Source organism: Podarcis muralis, chromosome 8, assembly GCF_964188315.1.
Source record: "Podarcis muralis chromosome 8, rPodMur119.hap1.1, whole genome shotgun sequence".
In the NCBI taxonomy this organism is placed as follows: domain Eukaryota; kingdom Metazoa; phylum Chordata; class Lepidosauria; order Squamata; family Lacertidae; genus Podarcis; species Podarcis muralis.
In genome coordinates, this window is record NC_135662.1 from 37,788,302 (window position 1) to 37,811,635 (window position 23,334).

At 44.7% G+C, this 23,334-nt stretch overlaps 1 protein-coding gene across 7 annotated transcripts in view; it reads right to left on the reverse strand.

Annotated features, from left to right (window-relative positions):
- Positions 1-23,334, reverse strand: part of LYN (LYN proto-oncogene, Src family tyrosine kinase) — a 50,491-nt gene that overhangs the window by 24,550 nt on the left and 2,607 nt on the right. For 2 of the 7 annotated variants that reach the window (XM_077933004.1, XM_077933005.1), the window contains exons 2-6: positions 7,411-7,476; positions 2,083-2,125; positions 1,877-1,982; positions 1,216-1,314; positions 1,015-1,118 (exon numbers count right to left, since the gene is read on the reverse strand). In XM_077933004.1, the coding sequence (XP_077789130.1) occupies positions 1,015-1,118; positions 1,216-1,314; positions 1,877-1,982; positions 2,083-2,125; positions 7,411-7,470 (412 nt within the window). In that variant the 5' untranslated portion in view covers positions 7,471-7,476. Of the gene's footprint in view, positions 1-1,014; positions 1,119-1,215; positions 1,315-1,876; positions 1,986-2,082; positions 2,126-7,347; positions 7,477-23,334 lie in introns of all 7 variants that reach the window. The other 5 variants (XM_028736931.2, XM_028736932.2, XM_028736929.2 and 2 more) reach the window with 3 other exon arrangements.

A 23,334-nucleotide genomic window follows, 5' to 3' on the forward strand; every position in this document is an offset into this window, starting at 1 on the left:
GTACAGGTGGTATATAATACCAGTGAAGTTAGCTAAAATGTACAAAACAGATAACATATGTTGGAAATGTAAAGAAAAGTAGGGTACTTTTTACCATATGTGGTGGGAATGTAAGAAAGTGAAGGACTTCTGGGAAATAATTTATAATGAATTGGAAAAAAATGTTGAAATATACATTTGTTAAAAAACCAGAAGCCCTTCTACTGGGTATTGTGGGTACAGAAATTCATATGAATGATAAAGAAATGTTTTTATATGCGGTAACTGCAGCAAGGATATTGTTAGCCCAAAGATGGAAGCAAGAAGAAATGCCAACTAAAGAAGAGTGGCAAGAGAAATTGATGAACTATGCTGAGATGGCGAGATTAATCGGGAAAATTTGGAACCAGCAGGACCAGGCTTTCCTAAAGGAATGGAAGAAGCTTTTGACGTATTTGGAAAGCAACTGTAACCAACTGACATCGCTTGTAGGGTTAAAATAACTTTTGTAAGGAGTAATATATAAATTATTGTGAAAAGAATTAAGAATCGGTATTAAGATTTGAATTTATAGCAATAATTGTAGTAACAAAATGCATAATTAGAAAGGATTTTAGAAAACCATCAGTTGAGGTTGAAGGAAGTCTTAGGCTGTGATAGCCAAAGATTTTGAAATGATGTTTAAAAGGATGATATGCTGGAAAATATGTGCAAAAACCAATAAAAATTATATATATATAAAGAATAACATGGCTTAAGGCAAATTCTTGGTCTACAGTTATCTTCCCTCTTTGCCTGCCCGTTCCTCTATAATAATTTGGTGTGATTAGCCACATTTATCAGGCTAATAGATTTTTTTAGTAATGGGGGGGAAGCTAAATGTAAATTGAAAATGCTATCATCATTCTTTGGTGACAGATAATTAGTAAATTCACTCATACATAAACAGAAAAGAGAACTTACTGGAAAAATCTGAGCTCATCAAGGCAGAAGGCTGAGTTTCCTTTTAATTCAAATGAAATACAGAAAGCTCACCTTTCAATGTTTCACTCTCTCTGATAAGGAATGACCCAGGAGCATTCCCAGGTGCTAGAAGCTGCCTTTCTGCATCTTTCCTGGTTATGTCTTTAAAGAACCATCTGTAAAGTATTATGGGGGAAAAGTTACACCTTCTTTGTCTTTCTCAAGTGCACAGCGCAAAGTAGAAAATCAAGTATTTACAATATATGAACCTACTCTTCTGTTTCTAAGGTGTTAACTTTTGCGACATAGTTGCTTGGGATAAAGCCTTCTCTCTTGGTCAAAAGCGACTTGGCTCTCCACCATTCTCCATGTCTAAGAAAAAGAAATGAATCTTTTGTAAAGAGGTATTGATCATCTTCAGAGCCATCCAAAAAGGCTTAGACTTCATCGGAGGGAGAAATATGTTGCTTTCCACCAAACATTTCTGGAATCAACTCCTCCAAGAACATGCCCGTATTGCTGAAGGCTGCAAGTTGAATTCTAGATCATGCAATTATAAAAATAAATTTCCAATGATTCAGAGCAGAGAAATACAAGGAGGTTCAGCCCATTCTGCTGTGCATCAACTTGTCTGCATTTTGATTAATATTTTCTGGAGAGGCAGTTATATTAGTCTGTTGGAGCAAAAACTAACACAAGTCTTAAGATAGGGTGCCACAAAACTCTCCGCTGCTAGTCAGACTAACCCCAATAAGTAGTTTGACGTTTTTATCCAGGCAGGCATTTGGGGTTTGGGACAAACATGGAACTTCAAAATAGAAAGCTTGTGTACATATGTATAAGTAACTAGCATAATGCTAGTTATTAGGTGGCAACACACACATAAACGTGATCTAGGAGCAACAAACAGAGCGGTGTCTATTTCGATACTTACTCCTCCAGAATTTTCATTTTTTCTCCTTTTTTGAAGGACAGGTCATCTTCATGAATGCCATCATAAGGATACAAGGCTACCACAAGGTCCTGATGTTCCTTTTCCTCTGCTAATACAGAAATTCAAGCAAGATATTCTTACTCATTTTTCAAGTCTTATCAAAACAGCAACTTGTAGTAGTAACCAACAGCCTTTTAGAAACATACCTTCTATAAACCTCTGACCTGGCAGAAGGATATCATCAGTTGCCTTGAAAAACAACAACAAGAAGAGTTTTAAAAATTGTTTTATAACACTATCATATTTATATAAAGGCACACTTATAAAATTAAGGTAAAGGTAAAGGTACCCCTGCCCGTACGGGCCAGTCTTGACAGACTCTAGGGTTGTGCGCTCATCTCACTCTATAGGCCGGGAGCCAGCGCTGTCCGCAGACACTTCCGGGTCACGTGGCCAGCGTGACAAGCTGCATCTGGCGAGCCAGCGCAGCACACGGAACGCCGTTTACCTTCCCGCTGGTAAGCGGTCCCTATTTATCTACTTGCACCCGAAGGTGCTTTCGAACTGCTAGGTTGGCAGGCGCTGGGACCGAGCAACGGGAGCGCACCCCGCCGCGGGGATTCGAACCGCCGACCTTTCGATCGGCAAGTCCTAGGTGCTGAGGCTTTAACCCACAGCGCCACCCACTTATAAAATTAGAACATGTTTAAAACATAACTATACTATTTTTTTAATGATGACTCACTCTGTTATCTCTAGCAGCTTTTAGATGTAATTTATAGCATCTACACTGAGATTCTTAGAAGACAAAGTGTAACGGTTTACACGCCTTCAGCAGTCAACACCTTTGCAGCTTACAGGACAAGCAGCACATGTTCTGAAATACAGCTAATTGGGAAACTGCTCTATGTTTATCGAGGAACAAGTGCTTTATTAATATGCCTAATCCAGTGTTGCTTCTTGAAAGGGGTGACTTGCAGCCTGATCCTATTTGTGCTTAGAATCAAGTTCCACTGTGCTGAATGGGACTCCCTTGCAGACAGCTGCTCACAGGATTCTAGATTGTCTGAAACCAGCCTTTGGGCAACCTAGCAGCAGTTAGACCATTAACTGTTGAAAAAGACTTTTTGCAAGCATGGAACAAAAACTGAATACAGTGGTACCTCTAGTTACGAACTTAATTCGTTTCAGAGGTCTGTTCTTAACCTGAAACTGTTCTTAACTAGAGGTGAGCTTTCGCTAATGGGGCCACTTGCTGCTGTTGCGCAACCGGCACACAATTTCCATTCTCATCCTGGGGCAAAGTTCTCAACTTGAGGTAACTCTTCCAGGTTAGCGGAGCTTGTAACCTGAGGCGTTTGTAACTCAAGGTACCACTGTATTTTGAAAGTACAGTGGTACCCCGCAAGACGAACGCCTCGCAAGACGGAAAACCCGCTAGACAAAAGGGTTTTCCGTTTTGGAGGCGCTTCGCAAGACGAAGTTCCCTATGGGCTTCCTTCGCAAGACGAAAGCCCATAGGGAAATCTCCGGGACAGCGGGGAAGCGCCTCCGCTGTCGCCCGCCAGCATTTTAAAAAGCCCCGGGACAGCGGGGAACTTCTCCGCTGTCAGGGCGATCTTAAAATGCTGGCGTGCGGGAGCGAAGCCTCCGCTGTCGCCCGCCAGCATTTTAAAAAGCCCCGGGACAGCGGGGAACTTCTCCGCTGTCGGGGCGATCTTAAAATGCTGGCGTGCGGGAGCGAAGCCTCCGCTGTCGCCCGCCAGCATTTTAAAAAGCCCCGGGACAGCGGGGAACTTCTCCGCTGTCAGGGCGATCTTAAAATGCTGGCGTGCGGGAGCGAAGCCTCCGCTGTCGCCCGCCAGCATTTTAAAAAGCCCCGGGACAGCGGGGAACTTCTCCGCTGTCGGGGCGATCTTAAAATGCTGGCGGGCGGGAGCGAAGCCTCCGCTGTCGCCCGCCAGCATTTTAAAAAGCCCCGGGACAGCGGGGGACTTCTCCGCTGTCCGGGGCGATCTTAAAATGCTGGCGTGCGGGAGCGAAGCCTCCGCTGTCGCCCGCCAGCATTTTAAAAAGCCCCGGGACAGCGGGGGACTTCTCCGCTGTCCGGGGCGATCTTAAAATGCTGGCGTGCGGGAGCGAAGCCTCCGCTGTCGCCCGCCAGCATTTTAAAAAGCCCCGGGACAGCGGGGGACTTCTCCGCTGTCCGGGGCGATCTTAAAATGCTGGCGTGCGGGAGCGAAGCCTCCGCTGTCGCCCGCCAGCATTTTAAAAAGCCCCGGGACAGCGGGGGATTTCTCCGCTGTTCCGGGGCAATTTAAAAGCCCCGGACCATGCCCCGATGCCGGGCGGCGGACGGGAACGCCTCCCCCCGCCGCCCGCCATCGGGACCATGCCCTGATGCCGGTGGACGGGCGGGAACGCCTCCCCCTGCCGCCCGCCATTGGGACCATGCCCCGATGCCGGGGGCGCGGCCGCGAAGCCTGGGCGCGCTGATCTCAGCGCGCCCAGGCTTCGGCATGCCGGCAACTCTCCGCAAGCTGCGGCAGCGCTGCCGCTGCTTGCGGAGAGGTCCGCGAACCCTGGGCGGACATCTTTTGAAGGCAGGGGGGGAGCAAAGACTTTTGCCCCCCGCCAGCCATCAGAAGAGGTCCTGGACCTCTTCTGAAGGCCAGCGGGGGGCAAAAGTCTTTGCTCCCCCCTGCCTGCCTTCCCGGGAGAGCGGAGAAACGCAGCACGTTTCTCCGCTGTCCCGGAGGGCTTTTGAATGCAGGCGGGGGGAGCAAAGACTTTCGCCCCCCCCAGCCTTCAGAAGAGGTCGGGGGACAGACTGTCCCCGGACCTGGTCTGAAGGCGGTTTCCCTAGGAACGCATTAATTGATTTTCAATGCATTCCTATGGGAAACCGTGCATCGCAAGACGAAAAACTCGCAAGACGAAGAGACTTGCGGTACGAATTAATTTCGTCTTGCGAGGCACCACTGTATGCTGATGCTTAATAAATGCTTGAGAGGGTTTTTTTAAAAAAAAACAAAAAAAAAACAGCTCCACAAAAGGACACAAAACTGCTTTTACGTTTAAAACAACCCTCTTCATAAATTTAAGATAGAAAATTGCTAGTTAATTTTCCAAAATTAACAAAAAGTGGGGGTGGAGAAACCTCTGATGGGCCTTCTGCTAGGTCAGTGATGCTGTGGGCTTACCTAGCAGAGGGCTGCAGTAGTGCTCCAATAAGAACCTGGCACTTGGGTCAGGGGGAACCACTGTTTAAATTTCTAAAAATAACCCTGATGTACCATCATTCTGGAAAACAGTGGGAAATTTAAAGGGACAAGGTCCTCAGATAAGCTGCCCAGTGTTCACTGGAGAGCACTAACACTTTTATTTAAATAAAAATTAAAAAAATAAAAATTCTCCAATAGCACCTTATAGACCAACTAAGTTTGTTCTGGTATAAGCTTTCGTGTGCATGCACACTTCTTCAGATACACAGTGTGCATGCACACAAAAGCTTATACCAGAACAAACTTAGTTGGTCTATAAGGTGCTACTAGACAATTTGTTATTTTTATATTTTTATTTTGACTGCGTCAGACCAACACAGCTACCTACTTTTATTTAATTATTTTTTTAAGGAAGAGACCAGGGCAGGTGTCAACAGTGAGTCCAGCCATGGAAGTGGGGTTCCAATAGCTGCCTAAAGATACCATGCACTGACTCCAGGCCTGTCAGGAAGAAAAATCCTCTGTTAATGTCAGTGGATCTATGGTTGTAACTCCGTCACTCAAGATTCAGTTTATAGTCAGATGAACATGAGCAGCTATAGCATGTCCTTGGAGCACAGCTTGCTCACAGAGATGTAACTGTGAAGCAAGATGCATATAGATCCAGTCACATATAATCCTGTGCCTCTGGCAACTGAAAAAAAAATGTTCCTGCTATTTCAGAAAAATGTACCAGGCGCTCATACTTGTATGTTTTAGTATTTCTCCATGTGATTATGGGTGTGCACAAAATATTCTTAACAGATACAGAGCCTCTTTTATAGACACAAGTACTCTGGGCTCATAAAGCACAATGTGCCTTTGAAACAGTGATGCCTTGGAAGCACTTAAGATATGTTGTTCAATCATTTTTGCGACTTTCTTTAAAAAGGAGTAGGCAGCATGGCACTCAAGTGATGCTGCTGGGTTACAGCTCCCATCATCCCTGTCCATTCATCATGCTGGCTGGGATTGATGGCAGTTAAATTCCAAAACAACTGGAAGGGACCACACTGGCTCCCTATGGCATACAGCAAGGGGGAGAGGGTCTCAAAGCAGTTTTGGGTGTTAGTTTCTGTGCTGCAGCCATCTCTGCTATTCTTCTTTATTAAAACCTCTTTGTTTGTTTAAAGAACATCCCCTCAGTGCATCTCCATCTCTGCTTTGTTCACACCTATGCCATTGTTTAAAACAGATATTTTTCCTTTCAGTGTTACTCCCTTCTCACTGTACTCAATGTCTCTCTCTTCCATTCCTCATCTGAGAGAGATAAAGAGTGATGAACCCTCAAATACTCCATAGTACACAATGTATAATACTTCTGGTACTCTGTGTTGCCTTAAGTTTCAGATTCAACTGCGGTAATTTAGACTATGTATCTTATTAACAAGCAAACATCTATATATTTAAAACATCCATCAACTGAACTGAACTTTCTATAACTGAACACGCTAACTGACAGGCTTGTTCTTAAGATTCTCGTTATCTTACAGATACAGTAACATATACCATCATGGAGTGTGTGCACAAAGGGGGCTGTAGAATAGGAGAGAGGATGAAGGGAGGAATGGTGGTTTATGAGCAAGGGACAGTTGAAAAAAGAGAGGGAGGAGGAGGCAAGGAAAAGGGGAGTGTAGGCGAGAATGGTGTTTGTGTGCAAAGTTGGCTGAAGAATATGACAGAAAGGAGAAAATATGGAGACAGGGGCATGATTTGTGTACAAGGGAGAGTTGAGAAAAGGAAGGGGGAGAGGAAAAAAGGCAGTTGCAAAAAAGGGCATATGAGGCATGTGGATGGGATTATAGATGAAAGCAGGGGCATGAAAGGGTTTGCAGAAAGGTGGTTAGATGGTACAATATGTAGATGTAATATGTGGGAGGAGGAAGACATAGGAGGTTACCATGGGGGGGCTTTGTGTGCGACAGGAGATGCCTAAAAGAAGGGGAGAGGCATTGACATGAGCATGAAGGTGAAAATAGGGGGCTGCAGAATGGAATTGGCTTCAGAAATGAGGTTGCGAAGGTGGAAAGCAAGCTTGCATAGGGTGGGAAGGGAAGTTCTGTGGGGTTAATGTGGGGAAAACGGCAGGAGGCTGGCGAATGGTGCGAGCAAGGAGGCAGCCCCTAGTTTTAAATAAAAAAAATAAATTATGCCAGTCGTGCTGTGATCTCACTCTTGGGAATTCTTCCCTGAAACTAATCTACTTACTGGCCTTTGCTGTTTATTGGACGTTGGATCCCTCACATAAATAGTTCGTTCAGATTTACGTACTGGTTCAGTCTTCACATCTCCCTGCAGATTGTCTTTTCGTTTGGATTTTATACATCCCATATTTTCCTGTTGGAATAAATAAGAATTAAGCAAAAATCAATGTTGTCTAGGTTATGTAGCAAAAATCTTCCAAGGCCTTTTTCTTAATCTCTCTTCTATCAGGGCTGCAGCAATTATCTAGAAAGGATGGGGATTTCCTGACAGAGGTTCCTTGGTTTCTGCTCCCCAAACAAGTTCACTATGTTGTAGTGGGCAAGGAACGCTTTCATTTGCTGGACCATTTAAACTGATCTGGTATGAACAAATCTTACATTTGTTTAATGAGTTTATCTGCCACTTTGTTTCTTTGTTTAAAAGCATTTCTAAACCAGAAGTTTAAAAACCTCGATGCAGCATACTATGCAATTTTGTGTTTCATTGTATCAGTCTTATGCTCTATGTCGTCTTCATCATATCAGATTTGAGGGCAGCACAAGATATAATGAATACATAAAATCGTTCCCACACTAAGATGTATTGCACAACTTCTAGAAATTGGGCGTACATATCTTCAGATTGTTGATTTTGACCAACTGGATTTAAAGAGGAGGATAAAGGACTGAGCTTAAACAATTCTTACCATGAGCCAAGTTTCTCTCTCTGTATGTATGCATGTATGAATGTATATAGATAAGTGCATATTTACCTAAGATAGGATTGTATTCCTTCACAAGAAAAAGAAAAGCAATATATTTCAATGTTGTTTTTAAAGCAAAGAAATGATTTTTAGAAAGAAAGACTTCTGCCAGGAGGATTTCGCTTTATTTATTTTTTTAAAAAGGCTAAAATGCTGACTCATCTTGGACAGTTCAGACATAAATACAAACTGAGCTATTAATGGCCTTATCTCTAACACAATAAGTGTTTCCTATTTCCTCTGACACGCTGGTTTATCTACAAATTACAGGGGGGGAACCTTCCTATGCACTGGCTGACAATTTTTCTAGGCCGTTTTGCAGCAAAGTCTATTCAAATTCTCAAATGAGGACATGATACAGCTAGGGTTATTTCTGCTGTGTAACATTTATTTCTGCCAGGTACAAAATTTGCCAGAGAAATTATGTTCCAATGCCGATCTGGAATGAACCAAGTTGGCAAAACTTGGTGGTAAGCAACAGTGCACCAGTTTTTTAAAAAAACACACACACATATTTTTTAATATAAATTTCTTGGTCTACAAAAGTATGTGCAATGTCTCTTTTTTCAAGTTACATTTTCTACAGATCAATTTCATTTGTTGAGACATTAGTGTTACCTTAGGAAGAAAAGGGCGAAAGAGGTGGAGGGGGGCATGGTGAGTGGGGGTGGGGTGGGGTGGCGATGTTTCTATTCTACTTAATGTATGTGTGGGGTTTTGTGTCAGCATCGCTTGTGCGGGTTCTCTTTACTATTTGCTTGTGTTCCTTTGGTGGTGAGAGAGGTTGGGGTTGGCCTAGGGTGTAGTCGTTTGTTTGTGACTGGCTGTGGTGACAGTGCACCAGTTTCCAGGCAGTGGTGTAGCGTGGGGGGTGCAGGGGGGCCCGGCCGCACCGGGCGCAACATCTGGGGTTAGGGCAAATCCACAGGTTAGGGGGCGCAAATCCACGGGTTAGGGGGCGCAAATTACTTGCCTTGCCCCGGGTGCTGACAACCCACGCTACGCCACTGTTTCCAGGACAGAGTTTATTTGCACACAAAATCTGCTTATTCTTACATAAATGAGCATAAAGTGAATGGAATGCCCCACCAATGAAATTCAAGGAGGAAATTCTTCAAATCTGAAGTAGCTGCGGGAGAAAGCTGAAGACTTGGAAGTTGTAAGCAGGAGGCTACACATGGAGTAACCAAAATTAATTATCCACCCCAAATTAAGCTCAAAGGTGTATTTCCATCTCCGCTCACCCCTCAAGACTTTTACAACTGGAAGACTTTGAGGCATCTACATCATGTAGTGCTTTGTCTCCCTTTTCGTATGAAGAAGAGTTCTATAAACTAAAAAGCTCACACACTAATTTGTGAAATTTTAGTTGGTTGCACTAAAAAGTATTCCCCTTTTGTCAATGGGTAGGAGCCAATGTGTCAGAACCAAGACCACAGATGTCTGAGAGAACGATGCTTTCAATGGCATTCCCATGTTGAATTATCCCCCTTTTTCTTGCAATGTACAGGGTCACTTACCCTGGGCAGTGACATTTTTATTTAATAATGAGAATATATTTAAATTACTTTTGGGGCTTACAATACATATTTTTTTTACTGCTCACCTAAAAACCAGTAGGGATGGGGCTAATGAAATCAGTAACCAGGGACTGCTGCAGAGAAGGCCCTGCCTCATGTTCCCACCAACCAAACATATTTAGCTAAAAAGCAGGTCTCTGAATATTAATGTAGCCTACAAGCAACCCATAAGGGAGTAAGTAGTCTTTCAGATATCCTGTCAAAATCACAAGAATCCCACTGAATCTTTCACTGATCTGTATGCAGCTGTAAAAATGACCACTTCCTAATCCTCAGTTTCAGAAACAAGTGTGAATTTGTAACATCAAGAATTTCTGTTCCTCTTCTCTTGTAGTTTCTTAGGGGATGGAAGCCATTAAATACAACTTAATGAAGTGTGGAGGATGGAAAAATACTCAGTATATAAGTGTGATGATTTCATATTGAAGTTTGCACCAATAAGGAAGGGTCGTCATTTACTGTTCATTTTTAACAGATCATTGGACTGAACAATTCTGTGAAAAGGGGAATCTGTTGGGGGTTTTTTTTTAAGTGAAACAGAAAGTGGAAAAGGAAAAATATTTCAACCATGATCCAGAAATAGATGTTTCAGGAGTCTGTCACGTCTATATGCGTAATTAAATGATATAATTCCTGTGCTAAGCCACAAAGTGGTAGGTCAACACGGCAAGTGTTCTCTCATCAGATACTGAACAGGCTTATGCTGTAGGTTATGTTATCACCAAAGTGGATCATGCATTTCATAAGAAGACAAGAAGCTGCCTTATAGCAGGTCAAGCCGTAGGACCAGATACTGAGACCACTGGTGACTAGCCACGGTTCTCCAGGATTTCAGACAGGAGTCCTTTACCAGCCCATTAATACAGTACTACTGTAGTTTGAGTTTCACAACTCGAAAAGGCATTTGACGTTTTTTGTCTGGGTGGAAGATGGTGGGGGAATAGGCTCTAAAGGCCTGAGGCTCCTAAAAGCTGTGTACTTCCCTATTTCAAGAACTAACATTTTTTGTGTCATTTCCCTTTATGACTGACTCCCTTCCCTAAAGGCATAGTTAGTGAGCACTAATTATCCTGTTGCAATAGCAAAGATTGCAACAAATGCATGGTGTACTTGCATGCACCACTTAACTGCCTGCGTAACCAATTGACCCTCTCAGCAATACACTTCAGCTTATCTGATCTCCTAGCCCATGGCAAGGGGAGTAATTTGCCCCTGTTTCTTAAAGCCAACAGATCTGTCATCTCTCTGCTTCTTTTTTCCAGTGGAGGAATACAGTACGGTGTACTCTGTGTTCAAGTGGGGGTGGGGTATGACGCTATCTTTGCACATATGGGCCCCTCCATCCTGGTGGGTTTTTTGTGAGTGTATTCTGTAATATGTCATTAAAGTAATAATACAGTAGTGCACTAGGGGTGAATTTATACCAGATGCTCCACACATAATTCTGCTTTATTAAGTGTTCTAAGGTGCTTTCCTCAATATTACATTACTGCTGTCTGGAGGGGCACCTTAGTGCTATACCCACAACAAAATATGGACAAAAACAAACCCCCGAAACATTTGTGGTATAGAAAAGCAACTGGATTTCAGCAGGAAGCTATGAGGCATGCACTGTTTGGAGGTGAAAAAGTGTGACTTCTCAAAGTGGTTGCAGGGGCCAGTGTTCAAAACTCCCATTGTTCTAGGTTCATACACTTTCAGCTTTGTATTCTTGTTATAAAAAAAGCGTGCCTAGACATTCCGTTGTTACACCCATAACCTAGGTTTATTGTGCCATTTACCGTATTTTTCGCACCATAGGACGCACTTTTTCCCTCCTAAAAAGCAAGGGAAAATGTGTGTGCGTCCTATGGAGCGAATGCAGGCTTTCGCTGAAGCCTGGAGAGTGAGAGGGGTCGGTGCGCACCGACCCCTCTCGCTCTCCAGGCTTCAGGAAGCTATCCGCTAGCCGTGGGAGACCCAGCTCTCCCACGGCTAGCGGAGCGCTGCATTAATCCCGAAGCTTGGGGCGCGCGGAGCTCAGCGCGCCCCAAGCTTCTGGGTGCCGGCAAGGTCTCGCTAGCCCTGGGAGAGCCCCGCGACGTTGCGGGGCTCTCCCAGGGCTAGCGAAGCGCCGCGCTAATCCCGAAGCTTGGGGCGCGCGGAGCTCAGCGCGCCCCAAGCTTCTGGGTGCCGGCAAGGTCTCGCTAGCCCTGGGAGAGCCCCGCGACGTTGCGGGGCTCTCCCAGGGCTAGCGAAGCGCCGCGCTAATCCCGAAGCTTGGGGCGCGCGGAGCTCAGCGCGCCCCAAGCTTCTGGGTGCCGGCAAGGTCTCGCTAGCCCTGGGAGAGCCCCGCGACGTTGCGGGGCTCTCCCAGGGCTAGCGAAGCGCCGCGCTAATCCCGAAGCTTGGGGCGCGCGGAGCTCAGCGCGCCCCAAGCTTCTGGGTGCCGGCAAGGTCTCGCTAGCCCTGGGAGAGCCCCGCGACGTTGCGGGGCTCTCCCAGGGCTAGCGAAGCGCCGCGCTAATCCCGAAGCTTGGGGCGCGCGGAGCTCAGCGCGCCCCAAGCTTCTGGGTGCCGGCAAGGTCTCGCTAGCCCTGGGAGAGCCCCGCGACGTCGCGGGGCTCTCCCAGGGCTAGCGAAGCGCCGCGCTAATCCCGAAGCTTGGGGCACGCGGAGCTCAGCGCGCCCCAAGCTTCTGGGTGCCGGCAAGGTCTCGCTAGCCCTGGGAGAGCCCCGCGACGTCGCGGGGCTCTCCCAGGGCTAGCGAAGCGCCGCGCTAATCCCGAAGCTTGGGGCTTCGGGATTAGCGCTCCGCTAGCCGTGTCTAGGCTGCGGATAGCAGCCTGCTTCCCGGAGCGCCGGGCGCCCTGAAAGCAGAGCTCCAGGCGCTTCGGGAACACATCCGCAGCATGGGGAGCCTTGCAGGAATTCCCCACAGGGCTCCCCACGCTGCGGATAGCAGCCTGCTGCCTGGCGGGTGGGGCGCCCTGAAGCAGAGCGCCCCTCGCGCCAGGCATACATCCGCAGAGTGGGGAGGCTTGCAGGAGTTCCCCACAGGGCTCCCCACGCTGCGGATAGCAGCCTGCTGCCTGGCGGGTGGGGCGCCCTGAAGCAGAGCGCCCCTCGCGCCAGGCATACATCCGCAGAGTGGGGAGGCTTGCAGGAGTTCCCCACAGGGCTCCCCACGCTGCGGATAGCAGCCTGCTGCCTGGCGGGTGGGGCGCCCTGAAGCAGAGCTCCCCGCCCGCCGGACAGACATCGGCCAGCCCCACAAGCTTGGGGACAGCAGGGAGGCGCAGCGCCACTATCCCGCTGTTCCTCGACCTGGTTCGGTTTCCCTGACCTGCTTTTGGGGGGGAAATAAAGGGGAAATTTTTTTCCTTTATTTCCCCCCAAAAAACCTAGGTGTGTCCTATGGTCCGGTGCGTCCAATCATGCGAAAAATACGGTAAGCTCCTTGCTTTCATACCTCAGTTTCTAACACTGGCAGGGGCAAACAGTATTGAAAGCAGGAACATCTATAATCACCACATTACGATCATGAGCACAAATCATCATGAATGCACAATAAAGAAGACAACTGAATGGGCCCTATCCTGGCAGAACAGTAAGCAAAGCTCAACAAATAGGTGCCATACAATGTAGTTCAGGGAAGGGAAATAAAATAAGGCTTAAGAAGAAAACTCTTGGTGGACAAGAAACTGACACCTTCTGTCTGGAGGATTCAGGCTAAGGCAGGCCTGATGAAAGAACCCATTCTCATTCATGTTATTTATTTTGTCAGGAAGTTAGTGTGTGCAACAAACTATGTATGTGAATAATAATAATAATAATAATAATAATAATAATAATAATAATAATAATAATATGGCAACTTGTTCTTTCTTCCTAGTGTTTTCCTATTTAAATCCATCACTTGGTCAACCAGAGCCGGCCCACACATCAGGTGAGGCAAGCGCCTCAGGTGGCAGAATCCATAGGGGCCACAGATCACAATGCAGTCTGTCCTTGTTCCCGATGTAGATCTTCACTCACCCCTTATTCCTTGGTGGGGAGGGGGGACACCATTTTTTGGTTTGCCTCGGGTACCAAAATGTTTTGGGCCAGCCCTGTGGTCAACTGTGAAAAGTGCCACTCTCTGGTGCTCCTTGTTGAATTCTTCTCAGGTAGCCTTATAGGTGGGAAGCCTGGGTTAAAAGAGGTGCCTGCTTACCTAGTTGTTCATGTTTTTGTAGATGCTTTCCCACTCTTCCCAGAAATATTTCTTGTGAGCTGCTTATTGCAGACAAAGAAAGGGGGAGGCCTTTGACTATCATAGTCTACTTTCTGTACAGGAGTGAAGTGAAAGTTGCTAAAGACTGGAATCTGCAAATGCAGCAAAAGACACAGATGAAACAACTGCATGTGCTGGGTGTGTGCATGGGAGCAACAGGAAGAAAGAGAAAGAGGCAGCAGGCAATGGGGCAAGAGGCTGCTCATGAGACTGTTCATTATTCATTAAATGGAAGTCACAACTAGACATGATGGAGTCTGTCATTCACATGTCTGTCCTACCCATTACATCCCAGCAGTTGGTTGCTCTCCACACTTCCCTTCAACACTGGACCGGAGTCAGATGTAGATAAAAGTGCATTAATCAAATGACGGAGGGGGCCAGGCGCCAATACAGCTTGTTCCTCCCTCCTTTTCTTTAATCTGCTTGGCTGAGGAGCATGTGGCTGCCCTCACACAGTGGTATACAAATATTTTAATAAATATTGTTCATTCAGTTTCTACCGTTTTCTAAACCCTTTGCTCGCTAGCATCACACATCAAGCCAGATGAGAGCCAAAGAGGTTTACGTGCTTCTAAGTTCAACTATAGGCAACCAATGTACATTGGAGGTACGCAAGTAAGTAGCATCATAGGAGATTCACATGTCTGTCTGGGGCAATACCAGATACGCCTGTGGAAACTGTTAGCTACTTCCTGTCTATCTATAGTTGGATGACTTTTGAGCGTTGCAATAAACTGTCAATGTCCATGGGGACAACTCCCTGGGACATTCAACAATGAAATAGAGCAGGGGTCAGCAAACTTTTTCAGCAGGGGGCCGGTCCACTGTCCCTCAGACCTTGGGGGGGCGCGGACTATATTTTGGGGAAGAAGAAAAAAGAATGAATTCCTATACCTCACAAATAACCCAGAGATATATTTTAAATAAAAGGACACATTCCACTCATGTAAAAACATGCTGATTACCGGATCATCCGCAGGCCGGATTTAGAAGGCGATTGGACTGGATCTGGCCCCCAAGCCTTAGTTTGGTATGAAATAGAGTAATGTAAGGCTGACTTCATGTTCTCTATTACTTAAAGCCTGCATACTTTTTAAACCAATTTAAATTGGTCACAACTGCAGTTACTGCTTTACCAATTCTGCATCCATTAGCTTGGTTGAGCTCAAAATATAGATTTTTTCACTTCCTCCTTCCAGTTCATGGCAAGAACTTTCACTCCTCATCTGAATCTCCAGCATCTCTCAACCTATGCTTCCCACCTTCATTTTTCAAATAAATCATTTAAACAGAAAGTCTGAGGTGGAAGAGACTTAGCAAAAAGGCATCTCTTGTAACCTGCAGTTATCAGAGATGAAAATGTATTCTTCTAGGCTCTATATATTGCTAAACTCTATTCAATGGCAACAATTTATTGTTGCATTTCTCTAAAACAAATATTTTAGCGAAATGCAACAACATAACGTTGTTATGGGAAACATGACATGACATCCGCATGTCTGCACTCGGTAATAAATCTCAGCGACTAAGAGAAGGCAGGAAGAAAACAATACAATCTTGTCAAGGGGTGATATAGATTGATCAAGAAACTTCTCAAAGGCAGACTGAGATTCATTTGGGGGGGGGGGAGGCTAATTCCATGTTAGGAATTAGGATGAAAAACAAAACTGCCCAAGGCCTTTCCATAAACATGTAGTGTGACTACACGTGGAATACGAATGACAACTCTGGATAATGTAGAACTAGAAAACGTGAATAAAAAGGCAACCCAAATGATCAGGGGCTGGGGCAAGTCATCCTACATGTTCATCCTCGTTGTTTTGGGCTTTTTATTATTTTGGGGGGGGGGAGCAGAGTAAAAAGGGACGTGGTACAGGTGAACATAATTATGGATGGTATGGATAAAATGTGGTAAGTCTCTATGAGGCACAGGATGATGGAACAGATGGGCTTTGGGTGTGATCCTGCAGAGCTCTTCTTAAATTCTTATGGGATTAATAGTCACACAGGAGGAACTATAACTCAGCACTAGAAGTGTTTAGGTTCAGTTGCCAATATCTCAATTTAAAAATACATATATTGGGTACCAAGCCTGGGGGAAAATAGAATAACATAATAGAGGTACAGTAAGCCCAAGGCAGAGGAGACTTGTGTTCGACTGAAGCTCCTACCCAGTATAAGATTCTTATGTGCTAAGAAAACATTGATGTGCTGCTACCTTCTGTATATCTACAAAGCTATAGGTTCATAAGTATGAGAAGCTGCATGCCCAAAAGTTACATGTGAACGTAGATTCCATTCAGAAGATCCAATCAATGCACACCTTCCATATGTTTTATTGTACACAGACTAGAAGTCTACACACCTCTTATTTAACTCAGAGGGCTTTCCAAGCTCAACATTTACTCTCTTTTAAAATGTTGTCTAAGTTGCATAGAACCAGAGGGACTTAGGTGTAGTGGTAGTCTGGGAGAGATTTTCTGAATCCAGACTCTGCAGGCAAAACCAGAATGCTTAACAAACTTCAGTTCCCATGCGGAAGCCACAGATTCCCCATCCCTGAAACAGGTAGTGGAGTCAGGTGGTTTGGAGTCACGCTTTGAGCCCTATCATTGGAGGTGGGGGGAGCCAAGATATTTGCCTGGTAGCAGAGAATTCTGAATTGGATATCTGCATAAGAGCAGGATTGATGGATGTGAAGTGTATACGATACACAGCCTAAAACATAAAGGTTATTTTAGGGGGGGCAGGCTTTTTGTATTTGGAGGGGCAGCACCAAGTTGTCTGTAATTCAATTAGTCAGTTAAGTATTTTTATTTATTTACTTGATGGGGGGGGGGAGCTGCCCCGCTGCCTGCACCCCCTGGCTACACCCATGAAATAGCATCTTTAACTACTGTCACAGATTTGACATTTACAAAAACATAACATACTAATACATTAAATCTTCAGATCACCAGAGATGTACATTATGAAAGCTATCAAAGCTTTACTAGAGTAACAGAGCTACTGTGTGAACACACACACACCTTAGCACCCTATGTATCAGAGTATCTTTCACTTTTCTTTTAGAATATTCTAAAGGGGTGGGAAACCTCCAGTCTGCAGACCAAATTTAGCCCAGCATGGGTCCCAGTTTGGACATGGGTGACTCAGCTGCACCAATGAGTTCCCCACAGTTGATCCCTGCAGAAAGCAGGCTTGAGTCACTGGCTATGAGCTAGTGCTGGATCAGCTGCACAACTGAATCCCTCTTGGATAATTTCGTCAAGCAGCCAATCCCTGAATAAAACAGGATTGAAGTCACCTCCCTTGAGCTGATATGTGGTAGCTTACAAGCCCTGCCCCACCCGCACCTCAAATTTGAGCCACAATGGTTAGGGGCAGGGCTTTTTTAAGCCAGAACTCCGTTCCAGCATCTCTCAGGTGGGTGCCATTGCCATTATAAGAGAACAAGGTGAGTCCCGGCACGGCTTTTTCTAGAAAAATAGCACTGGGGAAATAAGAATTTGGTAATACCCGATTCCCCAACCCTATTTTAGACTCAAGTTTTAGAGAGCAGTCTTTTTCAATGACTATTAGCTATATCAGGTATGTTCTACCTCCACTATCAGATGCTTCTGAATACCAAAACAAAAAAAATTCCTTGCAGTAGCACCTTAAAGACCAACTAAGTTAGTTCTTGGTATGAGCTTTCGTGTGCATGCACACTTCTTCAGGTGACTTCAGTGTGCATGCACACGAAAGCTCATACCAAGAACTAACTTAGTTGGTCTTTAAGGTGCTACTGCAAGGAATTTTTTTTGTTTTGACTATGGCAGACCAACATGGCTACCCATCTGTTTCTGAATACCAGCTTCTGGATACCACAGAAAGGGAGAGTGTTCTTCTGCCCAGGTCTCCTACTTGCAAGTCCCCACAGGCACCTGGTTGGCCACTGAGAACAGGTTGCTGGACTAGATGGACCATTGGCCTGATCCAGCAGGCATTCCTATGTTCAACCTGGTGCCCTCCAAATGTTTTGAACTACTACTGGAGGATGGAGTCCAGAATGGCCGCAGGCTATTTTAAAGAAAAAACTGGTAATAGCTAGCATACATTGACAAAGCTGAAGTTGTTCAGAACACCATTCACAGAATCATAGAGTTGGAAGGGACCCCAAGGGTCATCAAGTTCAATCCCCTACAATGAAAGAATCCCAACTAAAGCATCCATGGCAGATGACCAACCAACTTCTGCTTTAAGATTTCCAATGAAGGAAAGCCCACCATCTTTCAAGAAAGTCCGTTCCATTGCTCTACATCAGCCTTCCCTACCTAATCTGGTGTCCCACTGGATGTTTGGACTCCAATTCCATAAGCCCCAGACACAAAAGCCAATGGTCAGGAATGATGCAAGTGATAATTCAGGAACACCAGGAGAACCACAGGTCCCCCACCCTTGCATTTAATTGTTGGTAAGGAAACACAGGTCTGGCAGTAGCACACAGCATCTTTAGGAAGCTACTGGGGTCCCCAGTATGATGATGCCTGCCTTCCCTCTCCCCACTTTCCATGAATATTGCACACTGGCAGTTGATGGCCATCAATTTGCTTTTTCCAGTGTGCAAGCTATCATATCAATACATGACGTGGGGGTGGTGGGGAGTGGGGAAGAGTGTTGTACAAACTTTGAGCAGCAGAACAAACAACTCAAAACCTGTGGAAACAAAAACTAACAACACCCCCGCAAGACAGCAGCTTGTTAAAAACGTTGCATGCTGAGGACGTCTGCACATTAGCTATGCATGCATGCCACCAGTCAACAGCACCATAGCAGCACACCCATCTCACACACAGTGCACAACTATGCTCCCAGAAATAAAGGTGAGCGTGTGTCCTTCTTTACAAGTGACAGCCCTTTATCTGAAGGGCGGGCAAAAAACACAGCCCTCTATGTGAGGGACCAAGTCCAGTTTAAAGATAAAGAACATTAAAAAGGGAAAGCAGAATCCTTAATAATAATAATAATAATAATAATAATATTTTTTTTATTAAAGATTTTCTTGGTTTACAAAAGTACATGCCTTGTCTCATTTTTCAGGTTGTACAGTTCAGGTTTTCTAAAGGTCAGTTACATTTGTTATGAGACATTAGTGTAGAGTACAGTATAAGGTCAAGTATAAGGTCAAGAAGAATGGGGGGAGGGGTGGTGGTGAAATTTATATTTCTTTACAGTGTGCGTGTAGGGTTTTGTGTCGGCGTCAACTGGATAGGTTCTCTTTCTCAGAATTCTCAAAGTTGACCTCCAACAGCACCTGGACTGAGCAGGCACAAAGGTCACCTGGTTATAGCCGTCTCCGCTGTGTTGAGATCTATTTCTGTTACCTAGTATTTCTAAGTTGCCACCCAACCAGGAACAGAAAACTCAGCTTCCTGTACCAGAGGCCCCAGCAGGCAGAAGGCATATACAGGTAGAACCCAGAAGCTTCTCAGGAAAAGGGTTCAATTCCTGTTTTGGTGCCAGTGATTCCACACAGTAAACACTAACAATACTAAATGGAACATGCTGGGTGCCTGTGGGAGGAGAACTAGCTTTTTGCAAAGCAAAGGGAAGGAAGCCATTTGTACAAGAATGAAGTCTTCAGCAACATGGTTGCTGGAGGCAGGAGAGAAAGGTAAGCAATGGGTAATAAGAGGTTTGGGCTCAATATGTACCCTATGGAGATAAACTTGTGGCCTCCACAATGCAAAACCTACTTTTTGGGGAACCTACTGGAAACAAGCTTGGAGTTGAAACCAGGCCTCCCACACTAGAGAACAATACCATAATCACAGTCACAGGAGCAGACCAGAGAATGAACTCTCATAGAGCCTCTCTGGGGGGCCAGGCCTACAACATAGCATCTCCCCCCCCCCCACTTTATCCACTAGTGGTCAAATATAGGGATTCTAGTCACATCGGCCAGCATGGGGTGGTACCACTACCACTATGTGAAGTGGTAGCTTAATAGAAAATGTTTAGCTGACATGAAATCCCAGGGGAAAGGGGGATGGAGAGATATAAAAGGTGATGTGCAGGGAAGCTTTCATTTCGGGATCTCCATCGACTCCAGTGGGAAGGTTTAAGCTACAACATCTCTTGCTTGCTAGCTTTTAGGCACCAAGCTCATTCTGTTCCCTTGTACTGTACATTTAATAGATTTCTATGGATCAGAGATCCTTTTAATTGCCTTTAGTGCTGTCTCTATTAGGGCTTTTAATTGCCAACTACATTTTATCTATTTTTATGTGCTGTTTCATGTGTGTTGGTTATTGTATTTTAGTTCTTTGCAATGTAAGCTGTTTTGAGACTATCTGGAGAAAGGCAGGACAGACATCCTGTGAATGAAAATAGAAGTGCATGCATAATATCATGTTATCATCAGAATTGGGATCAGTTCATAAGCATGCATGCAGCTCTAGCTAGTTTCCATTCCCAAACTGAAACAATCACCACTGAAAAGTGAAGAAAGAGAGTAAGGAGAGGAAGAGGAGTCATTATAGTGCTGCAGTCACCAACACAGCGACTGTATGAAGAACGGTTCCCTAGGACATTCCCTGGTGCATTATCATGAAAAGCACATTTCTTAGGTGTTCTGTCATCATCCTATGTAAAATAAAAATAAAAATGAAGACCCATGACAACTGATGCCTTGCATCAACATTCCTACAGTTCTGGCAAGAACTGGATCTGTGATTTTTTATATATATATTTTAAAAAGCACCTGTGCAGTCTGCCACTGTAAGCTTTAATTAAATGGCATTTATGGTATTTTTGGAACTGCGTGTTGCAAATTCAATATATTTCATTATTAATTCTATTGATTCTGATTTAGACTCTCCCCACCTCACCCCTGCCTTGGAAAAGCAGAGCAGTGTTTTGTGTTTTCTCTTTCCATTTGTCTTTTTTTGGGGAAACGATCCCCTGCGGAGGAGGAAGAGAAACCACTGGAGAACTCCCTGCTCATAGCACTCCCTCAAAATTCTTCAGCCTTCTAATGCCAACGTGGTTGAAAGAAATTCTTTTAAAAAAACAGACTTCCTGCATGAAATAATGAAACCTCAACAAAAGGAACTGTGGCACCATCTTTAGCAACTGCGTAGCGGAACGGTCCCTTCAACAGAACACGCACTCTACCAGATGATGATACAACTGACCAGATGTTTGAAGCAGTAGAATAAAATAATAATAATCTAATAATAATAATACTTTATAATAATACTTTAATAATAATAATACGCATCTGGCTGGGTTGCCTCAGCCACTCTGTGGAATGGGATTAGAAGTGTCATCTGCTACATGTCTACTCAGAAGTAAGACACATTGAGTTCAGTGGGGTTTACTTCCACTTCAGCAGGTGTAAGATTGCAGTCTCAAAGTACTAGAGCATGGCAAGTACACAAATGGTACACAAATGGTAAACAGCTGCCTGGGTAAATGGAGGTCACCATGTTGGCTATACCTGTGTTATATATAAATATTATTAAAAGCTGCTACACAGCTATTAAAAGCATGGAAACTTCTTTTGTATCAAGTCCCATGAGCCAACGGTAGCCCCCATGTATGATAGCTTAAGGTTCTTTTGACAAAAAAAGTTGACTCAACAGTGCAGTCATGCATTAAATAGTAGATACAGTGGTATCTCAGGTTACCACTGGACCTCTGGAACGAATTAAGTACTTAACCCAAGGTACCACTGTAGTCTGATGTTGTTAAGACTCCAACTGTTATTAGTCCCAGCCAGCATGGCAAATCCATGGTCAGGGATTATGGGAACTGTAGTTCAATCAGGTCCCAAGGACCACAGGTTCTCAATTCCTGGTTTAAAGTACTGTAAGATGCCTTGTCTTGTCTTGGGGTTTCTTTCCAAGCATGATGAAATCACCTTAGCTGTGACTGTACAAACCACGGCTGCACGGAAACCTCTCAAGTGTCAATCATTTGAAATTTGGAAACGAAAAATGTCCAGAGAAATACAAAAAAAGGGAAGTCACTGCAGTACAGCTGAGTAATTAAAACCAGTTCGAAGCCAAAAGTTCACTGGCAGAAGCCCCTGAGGAATTATTTCACTTGCAAAGGTAACTAGAACTCATGTTCATTCCTCTAGTTCTACATGCAACCCTTTAAACAAGCATCGACTTTTATTTTGAGGAAGTACACTCACTTTTTATTTAGAAGTCCATTATGCATAACCCCTTAACTCTTTGCTGACTGAAAGAATCGCTCTTCTAAAGCACAGTGTGCTGCTAGTCATTATTTATCCCACAAAAACTGCCATGGAAAAAGAAAGCAATTAATTTTGACATAGGTAAAAATAATCAGATCTATGAATATTTTGCTACACTTCTACGATGCCACAGAAGAGTATGTCATTTTAAGTACGTTGTCCCTTCTGGAGCAGAAAACCTTTTGACAATGTCTGTTCTTCTGGAAGTGAGAGCTGGACCATAAAGAAGGCTGATCGCCAAAGAATTGATGCTTTTGAATTATGGTGCTGGAGGAGACTCTTGAGAGTCCCATGGACTGCAAGAAGATCAAACACATCCATTCTTAAGGAAATCAGCCCTGAGTGCTCACTGGAAGGACAGATCATGAAGTTGAGGCTCCAATACTTTGGCCACCTCGTAAGAGAAGAGAAGACTCCCTGGAAAAGACCCTGATGTTGGGAAAGATGGAGGGCACAAGGAGAAGGGGACAACAGAGGATGAGATGGTTGGATAGTGTTCTCGAAGCTACAAACATGAGCCTGACCAAACTGCGGGAGGCAGCGGAAGACAGGAGTGCCTGGCGTGCTCTGGTCCATGGGGTCACGAAGAGTCGGACACGACTAAACGACTAAACAACAACAACGTTCTTCTGGTGAAGTGTGTGGTCACTACCAGCTATGAATATGCAAAGCCTTTCTTTATTAAAATGTGAATAAAACTAACCACTCTGTGTGCAACAAAAGCAACACACGTTTGCCATCCCCTCCTTAAATTAACTCTGGATGATTCAAAACTTTATCAAAAGCAGTGATCTATTTCTTCTTCAGTACTTTACTTCAAACCAGCATACAGTGGTACCTCAGGTTAAGTACTTAATTTGTTCCGGAGGTCCGTTCTTAACCTGAAACTGTTCTTAACCTGAAGCACTACTTTAGCTGCTGCTGCGCCGCCAGAGCCCGATTTCTGTTCTCATCCTGAAGCAAAGTTCTTAACCTGAAGCACTATTTTTGGGTTAGCGGAGTCTGTAACCTGAAGCATATGTAACCTCAAGCGTATGTAACCTGAGGTACCACTGTACTACAGCAGCCACTGTAGCATGGAGGGCACCCCGTGGGGAGCTACAGCACAAGATGCTGCTTGGGCTTTTGGCACCATCTTTGTGTCCACTTTATCATTCTGTCT